This window comes from Rattus norvegicus, chromosome 16 (assembly GCF_021556685.1).
Source record: "Rattus norvegicus strain SHRSP/BbbUtx chromosome 16, alternate assembly SHRSP_T2T, whole genome shotgun sequence".
NCBI lineage: Eukaryota > Metazoa > Chordata > Mammalia > Rodentia > Muridae > Rattus > Rattus norvegicus.
Window position 1 is genome coordinate 3,567,621 of NC_141549.1, and position 15,546 is coordinate 3,583,166.

The 15,546-nt window shown below is 43.8% G+C and overlaps 1 protein-coding gene across 23 annotated transcripts in view; it reads left to right on the forward strand.

Moving 5' to 3' along the window:
* The window catches only part of Erc2 (ELKS/RAB6-interacting/CAST family member 2), an 860,589-nt gene that overhangs the window by 670,974 nt on the left and 174,069 nt on the right, over positions 1-15,546 (forward strand). For all 23 annotated transcript variants that reach the window (XR_015639292.1, XR_015639294.1, XR_015639293.1 and 20 more), the window contains 1 exon segment: positions 13,496-13,630. Coding sequence is in view for 17 of the 23 variants with exons in the window: in NM_170787.3 (NP_740768.1) it covers positions 13,496-13,630 (135 nt within the window). In the remaining 6 variants the exon portion in view is untranslated.

Here is a 15,546-nt window from a genome sequence, read left to right on the forward strand (position 1 = left end):
TAGTCAGGGGCTAGTTAGGAGGCTCCATTTGACTCTGGATTGTCTTACATCCCTAAAACAGAAGATACCAGAAGCCTGAGTCCCTGAAAGTTAAGCTTCTCCATCTCTCCCCAAAATCTAAATCCTGTCCTCTTCAGAACGAAAATGTTTACCATAGCATTTCATAATTCAAGAGACGGTCCCTGTCTCTTCATTGTTTTATGCTTGGTATGAACAAATCATTGTGATTTTATGTATCATTTCTTGACATGCATTAAATACTCACATCTTAAAAGAGAGAATAAAGGATAAAACATAATCTTGAACTCTAAGTACCTGGCAATGATCATCAGTGTTCTCTCCTCATACTGTGGATCCTTGTCCTATGTGGCTGAAAAATTCACATCTACACTTGACGTTGTGTGATATGAGCAGCTTACTTTATAACCCAGGTTTATTTTCTCCCTATTGAACTCTAGGCTATGTTTTCCATCTCGGAGGGTTGATAAGTATTCCATTACAGCGATAGTGAGTGTTCAATCATTTGTTAAAACAAATTCTGAGCAAGTAACACTGAAACCTCTCTTTGATTGACACTGTGACACCCCTTTGTCTACTGTCCCTGCCCTGAGTACCTGTCCAGCTTTTTCTCCACGAGGAGACAGTTGGAATGCACGTGCGTGCACGCACACACACACACACACACACACACACACACACACACACACTCCTGGTGTCCATAGTTTGAATATAAATTAACAACCCCAAATAGCCATTGAGAACATTTGTACCAGTTCACAGTTCTGCCAGTGATAGATTAAATATATTTCCACATATATTTTTGTCTAAATTGAACTGTTCCCAGAAATTGACCTCTAAATATCTCAGACAATTGTCACTTTTATACAGTAATGTAGATCCAATTTTGAACCATGTCCAAGTTATTAAATTGATAACTTATGAAATTTGGAATAAAAGTGTCCATCACTTAGGTGCCAATTTTCTCTATGATAGATAAGGATCCGGTCACTTTGTTTTTCTGATAAGTTCGGTAAGGACTGGCATAGACACAGGGTGCCAGGATTTCATCTAGACAAGCTCATATGGTCTTTCTTTTCTCTTAACTATTTTGAGAAAGAAGGACTGAGGGATGGATTTACAGTGACTGAAAAGTTTACCTTTGGAAGATTAGCTGAGGAATACTGTCACCTCTACAGAGATGATCAGAAGGGCTGGCACTGACGTCCCAGAATGCACATAGGATTAATTATATCCGGCCTTTGAAAACTTGGCTTTTCAAAATGGGATTCCTCAAAATTGTAGAGGTTAGTGAAGCAATATCAGATATAATCACGGTTGAGAAACACACCAGCTGGTGGAATTATACACCCAAATCTAGTTGAGATGAGTGCAAGCAAAGTACTTAGTTAAAAACATAGTTTATATTTCCTATTAAAATTCCTATGTGTATGTATGTGTGTGTGAGTGTGTGTGAGTGTGTGTGGGGGGGGAACTGGCAGTCAGAATAAAAGCTTTAGTGAGCTATACTTAGTGAGTATTTAGCATTGCACAACAGATGCTTAAAAGAACATAACCTCTGGATCTTACTAGTACATTAACTGTCTTTATGTAGTGCTCACTGAGGACATGTGTACAGACTCAGGTTCAGACTGTATTCTAGGAATTATTTCTTAAGATGAGTTCCTCTGACCTAATAGTGACCTCGTATGTGTTAGAGTACACACAGTACTAATGGAGAGGGTGTGGCTAGTGGAGAGGTCTACAAGCGATGAGGTTAGGGCAGCGGTACATAAAACAACTGTGTTCAAACATCCAATATATATATATATATATATATATATATATATATATATATATATATATATATATATATATAATAGTCTTCCCCTAAACTGATAAAGGCAGGAGTGGGGCAGCTGCTTTCAAATGAAGCTACAAAATTCCAGGTAAGTGCAAGACCAGGAGACATCATGTTTAAGTTGTTTAATCATTGTCTCCTGAGGTGCTTAGTTTCCCATTGCTATGGAAATGTGTAAGGACTAGGTCACCATCCAGGGGCCATTACAAATAGAAATCACACCTGGAGGAAAGTTAGTGCTGTGTTTCTTTCCCCAGGACATATATAGTGGGTGGCTTTATATGCACAAGACCTCCCCATGGGTGAACTAGGCTTTGTCAGAACTCAAAGGTCTTTCACAGAGAAGTTTTATCTTGACTAATGAAGCCATTACTCCTAATAGTTTGGATAACCACAACCTATCCTGGTGGTTGATGAAAGAGAAGGCGATTGGCTACACCCTGCTTACCAGTTGGGTGATACCTTCCTGATCTTGTCCCTCCCAAGTGAGCCTATCAGATACTAGTGTATCCCAGTAACGAGAGCTTTGCCACCTCAGAACCTCCATCCCTTGTGTGCCCCCGAATGCCTCTCTTTCCAGCCCTTTGCTCTCTTACTTCTGCTCTGTTCTTTCTGAACTCAGCCCTACAGATGTCTTTAACAAGTACAATTCCTCTCATTAGAAAGTAAGAAAGCCTCTTCCAAGTGACCCAAAAGTGAAAAAGAACATGAGAAGGAATCTTCTAGCTAATGAAATAGTAATGGCCACCACATGAATCAGGAGCTTCTCGGCTTAAGTTATATTAGGGAAACGTAGCTGCGGGACACTTGCTCGCCTACAAGATGATTGAAGATGAAAGGGTTTGAAGACCGCTCATGTAAGCACAGTCCGGGGAAAGAGGTATAGCCTGGATGTTGAATTTGGTGATATCTTTCCAAGTTTAAAATGTTTATATTCTATTCCAGGGATATCACTTGAATCTCTCTTTTCCTAACGCATTATGAAAACAGCTGTGGTATGTTGAAGCATCCATCCTTGTTGAGAACAAACTCATGTCAGAAGGCAGGCTGTTCCCTTGGCAAAGTATTCTTTAAAGCATTACTGGCAAAAGGAAAGCTGAAAAATCACCCAAATGTCCACAAGTGATAGATTCTGTCAGTGTTTACTGTATATCCACTGTAAAGCAGCCAACAGCGTAGGGCTTTTGAGTAATCTCTTTAATTAAAATTAATTTTGCTGGCCTTTTTCCACAGTCTCCATACTGATGCATCAAGATGGGACTAGCAAGATATAGTGGACATTTGTTTTAATCAATTATTGGATCAATTTATAATGTGTATGGTATAAAATGTGTGTGCACATGTATGTGGGCATACATACATGCAGAGGCCAGGAGACGCTGTCAGGTGCCCTGCTGTATAGCTCTGTGCCTTCTACTCTTGAGACAATTCCTCTTACCAAACCAAAACTCTCTGTTTTCAGTTAGGCTGGCTGGTCAGCAGGCCCCCCAGGATCCTCTTGTTTCTGTCTCCCTGTGCTGGTGTTACAGGTGCACACAAGGTGTGCCTGGCATACATGGCTGCTGGACTCTGAATTTGGATTGTCCAGCTTATCTAGCAAGTGAGCCATCTCTGAAATAAGTTTTTTCCTTGATACTTTATTTTACAGAGTGTGAATGTGTCTGCTTACTTGCATTATCGAAACATTTCTAGAAACATTACTAAGAAACCTGAGTATCAGAAGTATCGGGATATCAGTGTTTTCTCTCTTTTAATCAGCTTTTGATCTTGCTTAGTTTTATTACTTGCCTATGTGACTTGCATAGTATAAAAACTTATGAGTATTAAAAAAAGAAGACAATTATAAAACTAAATCAAGAATGCACTAAGAGAACTAAGCCTCCTAAATGAATGGAAAAGGAAAATTCTTTAACCTGCGTGTAGTCACCCAAATTAAAGTGATTGGATGTTTAATACTGTCCAGACTGTGGGGATGGGATCAGAATTCATAGTAGTAAATGCTCAGGACACACTGCTGTGCCCTCGGGTGGGCCGATGGTATTACAGGCTTTAGGCAGGGTGGACTCGTCCCTACTTGGAGAGCAGTAGGAGAACAGACAGAAACTGTGCACAGCTAACAGAGAAGAGTCCTTGGCTTAGTCCTGATTTTGTTAGTGATGAATTTCTTCACCATCTGGAAACCACAGCCCCTCCTCTAAGTGAACCTAGAGTTTCTCACTAAAACAAAATGTAGCCAAGCATTAAAGTTAATGACCCTCTATTCTAGGAAGCCCTTGGTGGTAGAAAGGATTTGAGAACTTAAAATGCTCTAGAATCTTCAAGAAGACCACTCCCACACTCCACTCAGCTTTCCCTAGATCTGTGAGCATACATGTATCACGTATGTACTTGAATCTCTATTTTTGTGTGGGTCCAAGCTTTAAGCTTGGGCTATATCATTTGCAGGGCTATAGAAAGCCAGAATTGGGGTTGGGGGTTAAAAGGCAACTAAGAGAACATTCCTTAAGGTACCCATTTGATATGCTAATAAGGAAAGTGACCATGATGGGGGGTGGGGGGATTGGCCTTCCATTTCACCTTTTTAATTGGATTTCTGTCAAAGTCATGGGCCTGGGGTTGGCCTCTAGTTTGGAGTGGTAAGAAACAGAGGAGGAGATGTGAGGTAACAGATGAGACAGGACGTTTGTGTCCTAGAGGAATATGTCAGCTAGGAGAAGCCTGTGAGACCTGCAAGTGATGATCTGTCTCGCTTGATCTTCTGTGAGGGGCTGTGAAGATCCATCCTGAGTGGAGTAAGGGACTCGGACTCTCCTCCACCTAGGACCAAATCAGTCCTGGTCAGCGTGGGTTTGTAGTGTGCCATATAAAGCCACCAAGGATATCCCAGTTCAAACAGAAAGAAGGAACTCCTAGCCAGCTAGCCACCATGGGAAGATAAATGCCTCAGGGGAGGCTTTGGAGACCCGGTGTTTGGGACACTTGCTGTGAACTCTCTCTTCCCATTTGTTTTCTGACTGATTGGAAAATGGATGTTTGCATTTCTTGTTCTCACCTTACCCAAGTTGGAGACCAGCTGGGAGAGTGATTTGTTCCTTGTCCAGGGCGCTGGCTATGCACGTCTCCCTCCAAGTCAGTCCTCCCCTTCCTCCTCCCCCCTCCTCCCCCTCCCCTCCTCTCTCCTGGCTTCCTGGTTCTCTTGGCTCTGCCAAGCTGCACCCCAGCCCCCATCTCGTCAGCCCCTCTCCCTGGCTCAGACTATACACTCCTACTACACGCGTGCCCTGCCTTGCTCACAGTGTCCTCCCCCTGGTGTTGCCATTACTTGGTTCTGAGGAGTTGAAGTGCAGAGTTGGTCCTGGCTTTTGCCTTTCCGCCCCAGCCACTTTCAGAACTGGGAGCAGATCCGGATGGCGTCTCCCTGTTCAACACAAGCATTGGAGCCTCTGTGGAAGTATGACACAGCAGCGGTTGGTTCTTTCGGAAACGTTCATGGTCCCTGGTCTGCTATGAATGTCTAGTCTCTACCCTCAGTAACCCAGACCGTGCAGCTGCTTCACTCTTTCGTTCCGATAATAGATTTCCAAGTATCCATCATCTTGAGGACCCCCTTCTCTGTATCTTCAGAGCACAAGGCAGGACTTTCCTTAGATGATTTCTCAGAGGTGGGCGCTATAATTTAAAGTAGTGCGTTTTAAAGTAAATATGTAACCATTAGAGGGCCCTGTCCTCTCTGTGACTTCTGTTAAGTCTCCGAGGGCTCCTGTCCCTTTCTCTAGATCTCCCTCATCTATCTCATTTATCTAAGAATATCGGGTCCCTTCCTAAGCTGTGGCTGATCACTCAGCCTCCGAGCTCCTATCATTGCTTGTCTGGTGACCTGGCCACTTCCGCTGTGCCAGGCCCTAAGGGCATTCTTTGGCTTTCATCTCTGGGTGGAGATGATCTGCTGGGGCGGATCTCAGCCAGTGAGGGCAAATATTTGTTGGGCTTATGCACTAAATGAAGAGCTCAGCCTTCCTCATCACCACACATTTAATCTAAATCATAAAACGTACACACACCAGAATCATTTTCTTCTTTCTTCTTTCCTCTTACCACCTCTCCTCTCCCCTTCCCCCATCCCTCATCCGATTCCTTGATTTTCCCTTCCTCCCTTGGTGGCTTTTGTGCCCTCTTTCTTCCTCCTCCTCTCCCTCTCTCGTCTTCCCTCCATCCATCTGTTTATCTTTCATTCTCTCTCTCCTCCTGTCCTCCTTTCCAACTAATTTTTTTTTAATCTTCAGGGTTTTTTTTTTTAATGATATTTGATCTCCCATTCTGCTTTGTAGAGAAGCTCAAAACAGACCGTGCCCAGAACCCCTCGCAGTTCGGTGGAAGCATCCCCGGTTTTTCTGAGACCCTCTATTGACTCTCTGGGTTGAAACAGTTTAGATTCCACATAAAATATGTGTTGTTTACCCAGGCTCTCCAGGCCCTGCATACTGTTACAGTCCTTGAGGAGCTTGTCAGTGACAAGTAAGATAAATGAATGAAGAGGACTTTACAAGTGTTTAAAAGCTAAGTATAGCATGTGCTGCCCACTACTTAATTCGACAGACCTGCGCTCAGCCTGGTGGCTTGATGGTGGAAACTTCTAGGGCCTCCCCCTCCCCCACACTCCACTGCAGGGACCGGTGCTCAGGATGCTAGGAATTCCTTGGTAGTCTGCAGTTGTTAGCACTTTAAGTTAGCCAGATCCAACCCTCTGGTGCTGGGTTGAAGCATTGAGGGGCAGTATGGATTGTAGAGGGTGACTTGTGCGTTTATACCAGAGCTTGTGAGCAACACACACTCCTTTGAACCTTGAGGGCTGCAGAGGATGACTTGTGAGTTTACAGTAGGGTTAGTCAGCAGCACAACACTCCTTTGAACCTCAGTCGAGACTTTGTGGATTTCATCCTTCTCACCAGGAACTTTAAACTCCTGTGAGCTGCTTCTCTTTTATGCTCTGACTGGAGTCTCTCCAGAGGCCTAGATCACTTCCAGACCAAACTTAATTTTCCCCCCTTTTTATGAGGGGAGCCAATTCACAAAGGTTCAAGCAGTAGGGCACAAGGATCCCATAAGAATGCCACAGACCCAGTTAGGTCAGCCCGAGTATCTCTGCCTCTGTTTCTTCCTCAGGTAAACCAGGATAAGAATAGCCTCTATGGGCTAGTAGTCAGTAATACACATTGTCACGAGGTCACATTGTCCTTATTAAAGTAGCCCCTCCACCCCAGCCTGGGTCACAAGGCTGCTGTGCCATGTGACTAGGATGACATAGGACAGCACCGTTTTCTGACACGGCAAGGGCCACGTAAGCAAAGTGATGAGTGTTGACTTTAGTGTGCGGATCCCTCTTAAAGTGCCCATGCTCTCCCTAACACCGTTGGGGAACACACCCTCCATACTATGGACAGAGTATAGGGTTCTCTCTGGCAATCACCTCCATCCTCAGGAAGCAATGCAGCAGGTAGCAGCGGGACAGATATGATGTTGGCTCGCCTCCTTACCAAGACCTTTCAGAGAATTCCCCAGCCTCCTAAGAGGGCGTTGGATGGCTGTTTGAGTGGATAATCTTCCTCTTACAACTCTAGCAAGAGAGGAAGACAAAAAAGAAAGAAGGGAAAACAGCCAAATACAAATACTGCTCTCTAAAGAGACCAGCAGAGTTGTTAGCACCTGTCTGCGATGCCCGCTCTGTGCTCAAGGCCTCATTTCCATGCTCGCCCATTCCCTTAGAGGCAGAAACCTCATGGAACTGGTTCACTGAGGGACTCACAGTGAATATCTGGTCGAAACAAGCTGCCTGCGTGCAGAGCAGACACTGCTTCTCCAGAGAATACAGCAGCTCTATCGTTCAAGACAGTGAGAAGCCTGCGGGATCTGTAGGAAGGAGACAAGCTCTGGGGTATATTAATCCTATACAAAAGGAAGGCTTGAGCTTGGGGAGGATCTAGTGAGACTTTATCTGGGATTTCTGAAAATTTCTGATAGAATTTGCTTCATGTCTTGGGAATTGATAACAGAAGCATGATAGCGGAATGTGGAAGTGAAAGTGGGAGGGAGAGAGGGTCAGCCAACACTCATGAACAGACGCCAAGATCCTGGCCCATTTCTTCAAAGATGTCACAGTTTGACATACACATACAGCTTTGGTTCTATCCTAAACTCCTCCCATTATACCCCAAACTGATAGGTTCTTCTGAGAGAGCAGGTGAGTGGTTCATTAAGATAGGCTTTTTCCACCTTTAATAAAGGAATAGAGAAAGAGCATCCACATAGCATATCTTAAGTGGCTTTCCTTGTTCAAAGTCAGGAGAAGAAGAGAGTGCCATGGCACCTGGCTATCTTGGTCTCCTTCTATACTCATAGCCAGGCCAACTTTCAACTCCTAGCTGCAAAGGAACCTGACACAGTGAGTCTGCCTTCAGTTGTGAGTGAAATCTCTCCTGCCTCTGGTTATCTAGTTAAACCTCCCCATTCCCTCCCATTTCTCTTCTCACGTGTTTATAGCTACACATTGTCATTCAGCTATGGCATCCTCTCCTAGTCCACCAAGGATTTTTATCTCCTTGAAAGCTCCTGGAGTAAAGTGTTCAGAAATGTTAGAGGAGGTACAGTATCGAGTGCCTTCGCACACACGATGTTCATTGATTTTAGTTAATGGATCAAGTTTCAGTTTTCCCGGTTGACTTTTGGCACTGGTACAAAGCCTTCCAAAGTCCCCTGCTCTTTCAAAGGCTAGGGGACAATTGGAAATGCATATCAGAAGATGTAGGTACTCCTTATTAATGATGAAATAATTGGACAGGTAGGCTCTCGGCCCACTTTACTGAGACATAGAACATTCCTTAAAGAAGAACAAGTTTATATGCTAGTAGCTCAAGAGCTGTCCCTTTATCCCTCTCTATCCAATCTCAAGAAAGACAGTACAACAACAACAACAACAACAAAACAGACCCGTCAGGGAGAGTGTAAATGCTAAATACTCCAATGGGTCATCACAGTCTCCCACTGCATACTTTACCTCATCTGTCCCAAAATACCCTCTGTTGTCCACATTCATGCACACATCCATTGCCATAGATAGACCACATTTGCTAGGTAAACTGTGTCGTCCTCCTTCACATGTATATTCATTTACATGGATGGCTTTTCAGTATGGGGAATGCAAGAATGAACCAGACATAGTACCTCCTTCAAGAGATCTTACTAGAGAGTAGAAGAAGCCAAGCCAACATACAGTTACTTGCCATTCTTTGGGGGTAAGCACTGTGATGGGCAGGAGGCTGGAAACTGACTGCTGAAGGATTCTGGGAGAGACTTTAGATAGAACACATGGTTCCTTGTGATGTGGGCTTCTGGAAGATATATCTAGAGGTGATGACATCGAAGCTAAGAGCCTAAGAACTCAAGGGTGTAGCTCACTTAAAGGGGCAGAGGACGAAGGACAGGGCTGGACCAGAGAACAGTGCTTCCAAAAGTGGAAGAGAAGGGAAAGAGAACAGAGGTTAGAAAGGTTGCTTAACAAGAAAACTTGTAAGCATGTTGAAAATCAAAGATCTTGTCCTGAGAGCCATGGGAGTCTCTGTGGAAATTAAATTCAGAAAGTACTCGGGACCTTATGTATCACTGGCTGAAGGATACATCCTTGTGGTAGGCAAGCAGGCAAAAGGAGAACTGTTAAGAGGCATTGGCCCTAAAGAAAGTTTCTTGAAGGAAGAAGGAACGGAGTGTGCAGTCATGTCTCAGCAGTGATGCCGCAGTGTGTAGCAAAGAGAGTTTGACATGGCGACCAGAGATGGGTGTTTCAGGTTGAGAGAAATGTCATGGGGGAGGGGAAAATGGGTCCCGGTGAATCACTAAACGAGTCCCCATGTTTTAAGTGCTGTACTGTGGAAAGGCTGTGCATCTCCAACTTCCCGTGAGCTCTTCTGGATTTCTAGTTAGGTCCACTCAGAAGACCTGCATGTGGTGGGCCTTTCGTGTATCCTTTGGTTATAGGGACAAGAGCGATCCCAACGGAGCCATTGTTGAACCTGTGTGGAGTTTGAGCAACTAGCATCCTTGTTTGAATCCTTGTGGAAGTTTTCCACAGGCTTTCTTTTCTTCCCCATTAAGGAGTCTTAGTTACTGTTTCTTATCATCCCAGGATGTTCTTTGTGTGGTAGAAAAACAATGTAACTGGGCAAGGATCAGAGTGAGCAGTGAGGATTGCAAGGGCGGGCTATGAAAAGAGGTCCATTTTCCATTTACATTAAAGGAGCCAGATTGCTTAGTTGTTTTATGGGACATAACATGATCACCCAGGCTGCAAGAAATCGGCCACAGTTTAAGAGATATGTTACCAGCAAGATAAATAAAAACAGTCTGAAGTATCAGACCAAACTCAAGTGTTCACCTCTGTTTCACACCCTTCTCTCCTCCCAGACTAATCAAAAGACGCCCCTTCCGCTCACAATTGCTCTGTGTACATTTCTCCCAGATCTGGTATTCATATGAACAATGTGGTTTATTTATATTTCAGCACCAAATTGGAAAGATGACATCATTCATTTACAGTCCCCATCCCATGACATGCCTACTCTCCAACACCTCATTTCGGCAGACACATTTAGGACTGCATAGAGCATCTTGTTTAGCTTGTGCATTCTTTTATGGGACGCAGTTCAAAGGTAGGGGCTTGAGCATTGTTGCTGGTAAGAAAATGACCTCATAAAGTCGCAGGGGCTCCCTTGCAGGAGAAAGGCATCACAGTGTTTAGAATAGCAGTGATATTATTTGTTCGTTTATTCATTTAGCCTCCATCACTCACTCTTGGGCTTGCCCCTTCCTCTGCCACTACCATGGGCCTCATAGTTCATTTCACACACACACCCCCAATTCTATTTGGAAGAAAGCATTTTAGATTTATTAATCCATGAGTTCAAAAGTACAGTCCCCTGTGGCAAGACTGGGATTTTAGGTGTGAACACTGAACTTCAGCATCTCATGTCTGATGGCAGGGGGACTAAAGAGGATCTTATCCACAGGGCTCTACTTCCCTGCTCTTTCTCGAAGGTCTGACTTGTCCATTGGGTCTTCTGATGCATTAAGTGGACATGAAGAATGGAAATGCTAGCAGCTGCCAAAGTTTGCCTGAGCCTTTTTTTTAATTTAGTTTTTAAGCGGGTCTTTTTAATATTTTTATTATTTTATCATATACATGCTTTTTTATGCTCACTTTGGGACCTTTCAAATATTGTACACATTTGAGAAGATGGAATGAATAAATCACGAGGCATCCTTTGGCAGGTAGAGCTGGAACATGAGGTGTTTCCAAAACTTTACAGACCCTGAGTACTTATGGGATAGCTATTTCTACCTGTTCAGCTGTTTGCTGTCTTACCAGCAGCCAAACAAGAAAGGGGGCTTAGAGATTAAAATGAGAAGACCCAGAAATGTCCGTGCCATTTGTCAAGAAATGGCTCTTGGGGCTAAAGTGCATGCCTTCCTTTACTGCTGTAAAGTTGCAATAGTGATTTTTCCTCCCAGGAAATCTTGGAGAGTACAGTTGTACATGAGAAACACTGTGAGCATGCACTGCTTTTGGTCCATACAGCTCTTTATTATTAAATAGTTATTTTGCACAATAAAATTCTGACTGATCGGAATCTCCAATGGCTTACATCTTCGGGCTCTGAGAGTACTGATGGGTCATTGTCATTGTGAACCACCAGTGGGACTGCTGTGCAACCTACATTATGTCCTCAACTCTCGGTGACCTTTTCTACTGAAGAAAGACATGCAGTCCCTGTCCCGAATAGCAGCGCCCTTTGCCCTTCCAGTCACTGCAGCAGTGTTAGCTTGCTGTCTGCTTCTGTGGCCTGAGTGCCAAGGATGCACATAAGGAAAGAGAGGAGGCGTAGCTCCATGGTAGAAAATATGCCTTAGTGTTCACAGTGCCCTGGGTTCAGTCCCCAGCACTGCTAAATGGAAAGATGATAGATAGATAGATAGATAGATAGATAGATAGATAGATAGATAGATAGATGAGGTAGATAGATAGATAGATAGATAGATAGATAGATAGATAGATAGATGATAGATAGATAGATAGATAGATAGATAGATAGATAGATAGATAGATGAGGTACATAGATAGATAGATAAATAGATAGATAGATAGATAGATAGATAGATAGATAGATAGATAGATAGATAGATAGATAGATGGATGGATGGATGGATGGATGGATGGATGGATGGATGGATGGATGGATGGATGGATAGATGGATAGATAGATAGATAGATAGATAGATAGATAGATAGATAGATAGATAGATAGATAGATAGGGTAGATAGATAGATAGATAGATAGATAGATAGATAGATAGATAGATAGATAGATAGATAGATAGATAGATAGATAGATAGATAGATGGATGGATGGATGGATGGATGGATGGATGGATGGATGGATGGATGGATGGATGGATAGATAGATAGATAGATAGATAGATAGATAGATAGATAGATAGATAGATAGATAGATGGGAGAGACAGTCAGGCAGACAAGAGTAGGCTCCTAGAGAAAGTGCTATGAGGCTCAGGAATTAGGATACAGAGGGGGGAAGGGGAGGAATTACAGGCAAAGGACCCAGCATACAAAAAGGAGAACATTCTTATGGGGAAAAAAATGGCGACAATAATGGTAGTAAAGGCATTTGACTGACCATTGCTCCTCAGTTATCCCCGGAAGAATCACACCCATTTTAGGGGTAAGGATATTGAGGGTTGGACAGTTAATCATCTTAGGATAGTACAACCTATAAAGTTAGGTGGAGCAACACTTGAATCTAGGCGGTCCTATCCTTAAACTCAACCTTTCTGACTCTCCGGGCTAGCTAACTTCTGCTCTTTTCAGCGGGCCTTGGGCATTGTTTCTGTTGTTGTTATGTTGGCTTGGTTCAACCAGTTCTGTACCCTGTTTCTTGCCCCCTGGCTCTCAGTATTAAACTGTGACTCCGAGACTCCCCTACGATGGACACCACACCATTGGAGCAGTCAGCTTGGTTTCCACTGACGTTGCACTAATTCTTTCAAAGAACAATGGCAGTTAAAATATGTGTAGACACCCTTTTCCTGAGAAGCCACTGTAGCAGCAAACTTGTCTCCATCAATACTCCTGCATTTGGCAGTTTTGGTATGCACTTTCCTGCCTTGTCCTGTGAGGGCATTGTTTGTTATTCTGTGTCTCCACATATCCCTCTCCCAGCACTCCTTCCAGGGCCTCCTGGGGGCCTTCTCTAGAGTGTAGGATGTGACTATAGGCATCTTGTAAGTCCATCCTGGATCTCTTTGACTATACCTTACGATGTGTTTGTCTCCCTCTTAAAAAGTGCATTGACGTGTACAGGTGTTACCTAGCTAGCTCCAAGGGAATGATTTAAACTTCCTTTACCAAAGCTAATGGCACAACTCCTTTACTGCATTTCAATGTGCCTAAAAATGAGAACTTCTGGATTGATGTAAATGGAGCAGTCCTTGTAGGTGCTGTCATTGTGCCCTGTGCCTATTGGGCTTGTCGTCTAGCTCCTGATGGCGTCTTCCCTGCTTTTCCTTCTGCACAGACCCAGAATAGAATGAAGCTGATGGCAGACAACTATGACGACGACCACCACCATTACCACCACCACCACCATCACCACCACCACCGGTCTCCTGGGAGGTCACAGCATTCCAACCACAGGCCCTCTCCGGACCAGGTCAGTTTCATTGCTGCTTACCTCTAGAACCCCTCTTACGCTTTGGATATTTTAAGATAAAATAAATAATCCTCGAGAAATAATAAACAGCATAAAGTGATACGCTCTTTGAACTGAAACTAATAGCTTTGGTATTTATTTCCATCACTCGGGGAATCTAAATGTTTTCCTTTCTCCTTCCTCTTTAAGGTTTTGTCTTTTCTTGTTTATACTATGCATTTTCTTTCCTCCCCTCCTTTCTTCTTTCCTAGATATGCAGCTTGCTGCTGGCTCATATCTAAGGACTAGTTACTTTGGAAAGTACCTTTCCAAGATTTAAAAGAAAGCCCGCGATTCCCAAAAGCTTGGCAGCCAGAGAAACCATGAGTTTTCTGAGCTCTCTCCTGCAGAAGCTCTCAGTAGTGTGGGTTAGTGGTGAGGTACAACACCAAAAGGAGGCTCTGTTTTGCTGCCCTTTTTGTCAGCGACGTCAAGGAGTCCAGTTTATTTGCTTTGGAGCCTATCTCCTCCTTGACCAAGTAAAGCAAATGAAAAGACAAAATGACAAAACTGGAAAGGAAAAAGAGAAAAAAGCCTGCAGTTTTCAACTGGGTCCACACTCATCTACTATGCAAAAAGTATACTGTCTAGTAATAAAACTCCCGAAGGTGATTCATATGCAAATTACCAACCTGGGTGCAAATTAACCAGAACAATATAATCAATGTGAGTAGGTTTCTTTTCTTCTTTTACTGTTCCTTTGTAATGGTGGATCATAACATGGTTTGTGCAATAAATTCCATGTGGTGGGTGGGATTAGGTAGGGGCACAGAATCCCCTGTGGAAGCCAGAGTACCTCAGACACAGGCAAGAAGCACTGTGGTACTAACTGCATGTAGAGAGCACATCAAAGTTTGCTTGTTATCAGAGGCCTCTCTTCTTCATGCCATGGGCATCCCAAAGAAGCTAGTTAAGGTCTAGTCCTTAAAATGTTTTGTCAGAAATAAAACTCCAGGGGGAGCCAGTTATATAGAACACAAACCATGGAAATAGTGACCTTTGTACCCTGAAGAACTTACCCTCAGAGACCCCAGGACTGCAGAAGGTTGCCTTACATGGATTTGAGGATTTCCAAAGCCATGTGCAAAAAGGCTCCAGTGCGTAACCTTTGAAACAGCCTAGAGTCTGGTGACCTTGAAAGACTAATTGTATGTCCTTGGTTTTGTTCGGTTTTATGTATCAGTTTTTGCCCCTGCCACCTCATGCCCACTCCTGCTCATCCCAGCATATCTGAGATCACTGCCCTTGTTTGCTGCCCCTTGGCACACCGCCTGTTGTTCCTTGGCATTCTCCCATGACTAGTCAGTGTGAGGCTTCATTGGCGTGAGGCCCAAAGACCTCTCTTTGGCTGTCCTCCTGAACCAAGAATGCCAGAAGGCCACCCTGGACTTTCCTCTCCCCAAGACATAGTAACAGAAATCATGGAAGGATACCAGGAAGAACTGGAGTAAGTCAGCCACAGACATGTTGACATAACAGAGACATGTGTCCTAATATGCCCTGCTGGAAATGGTGACCAGATCAAATCTGTCTGCTTTGCGAATAGTACTTCTCACAAAATCTCAACTCCTGACACTTCTCCATGGACTGGCAATAGAGTGTCTTGCCTGTTCAATTGCTCCCTCCTGTGTCTATATCATTAAAGGTTTCCACAGAGCAGCCATGGTCCTGCAACATTGGGGCTCCAAAAGTTGTCTGCCTGACACATGCCCTAGGGCCCTTGGACATGTCTGCAGTTAGTGAATGCTTTGAACAACACTTGGGCACAGGATTAGAACCTACATCCTTCTTCAGGAAAAAAAAATCCCATGCTCCAGAAGGAAGGCTACCTGGCTAGACTTTGGTTACCAGTAGTTTGCTCTGTCAGCCAATCCCTG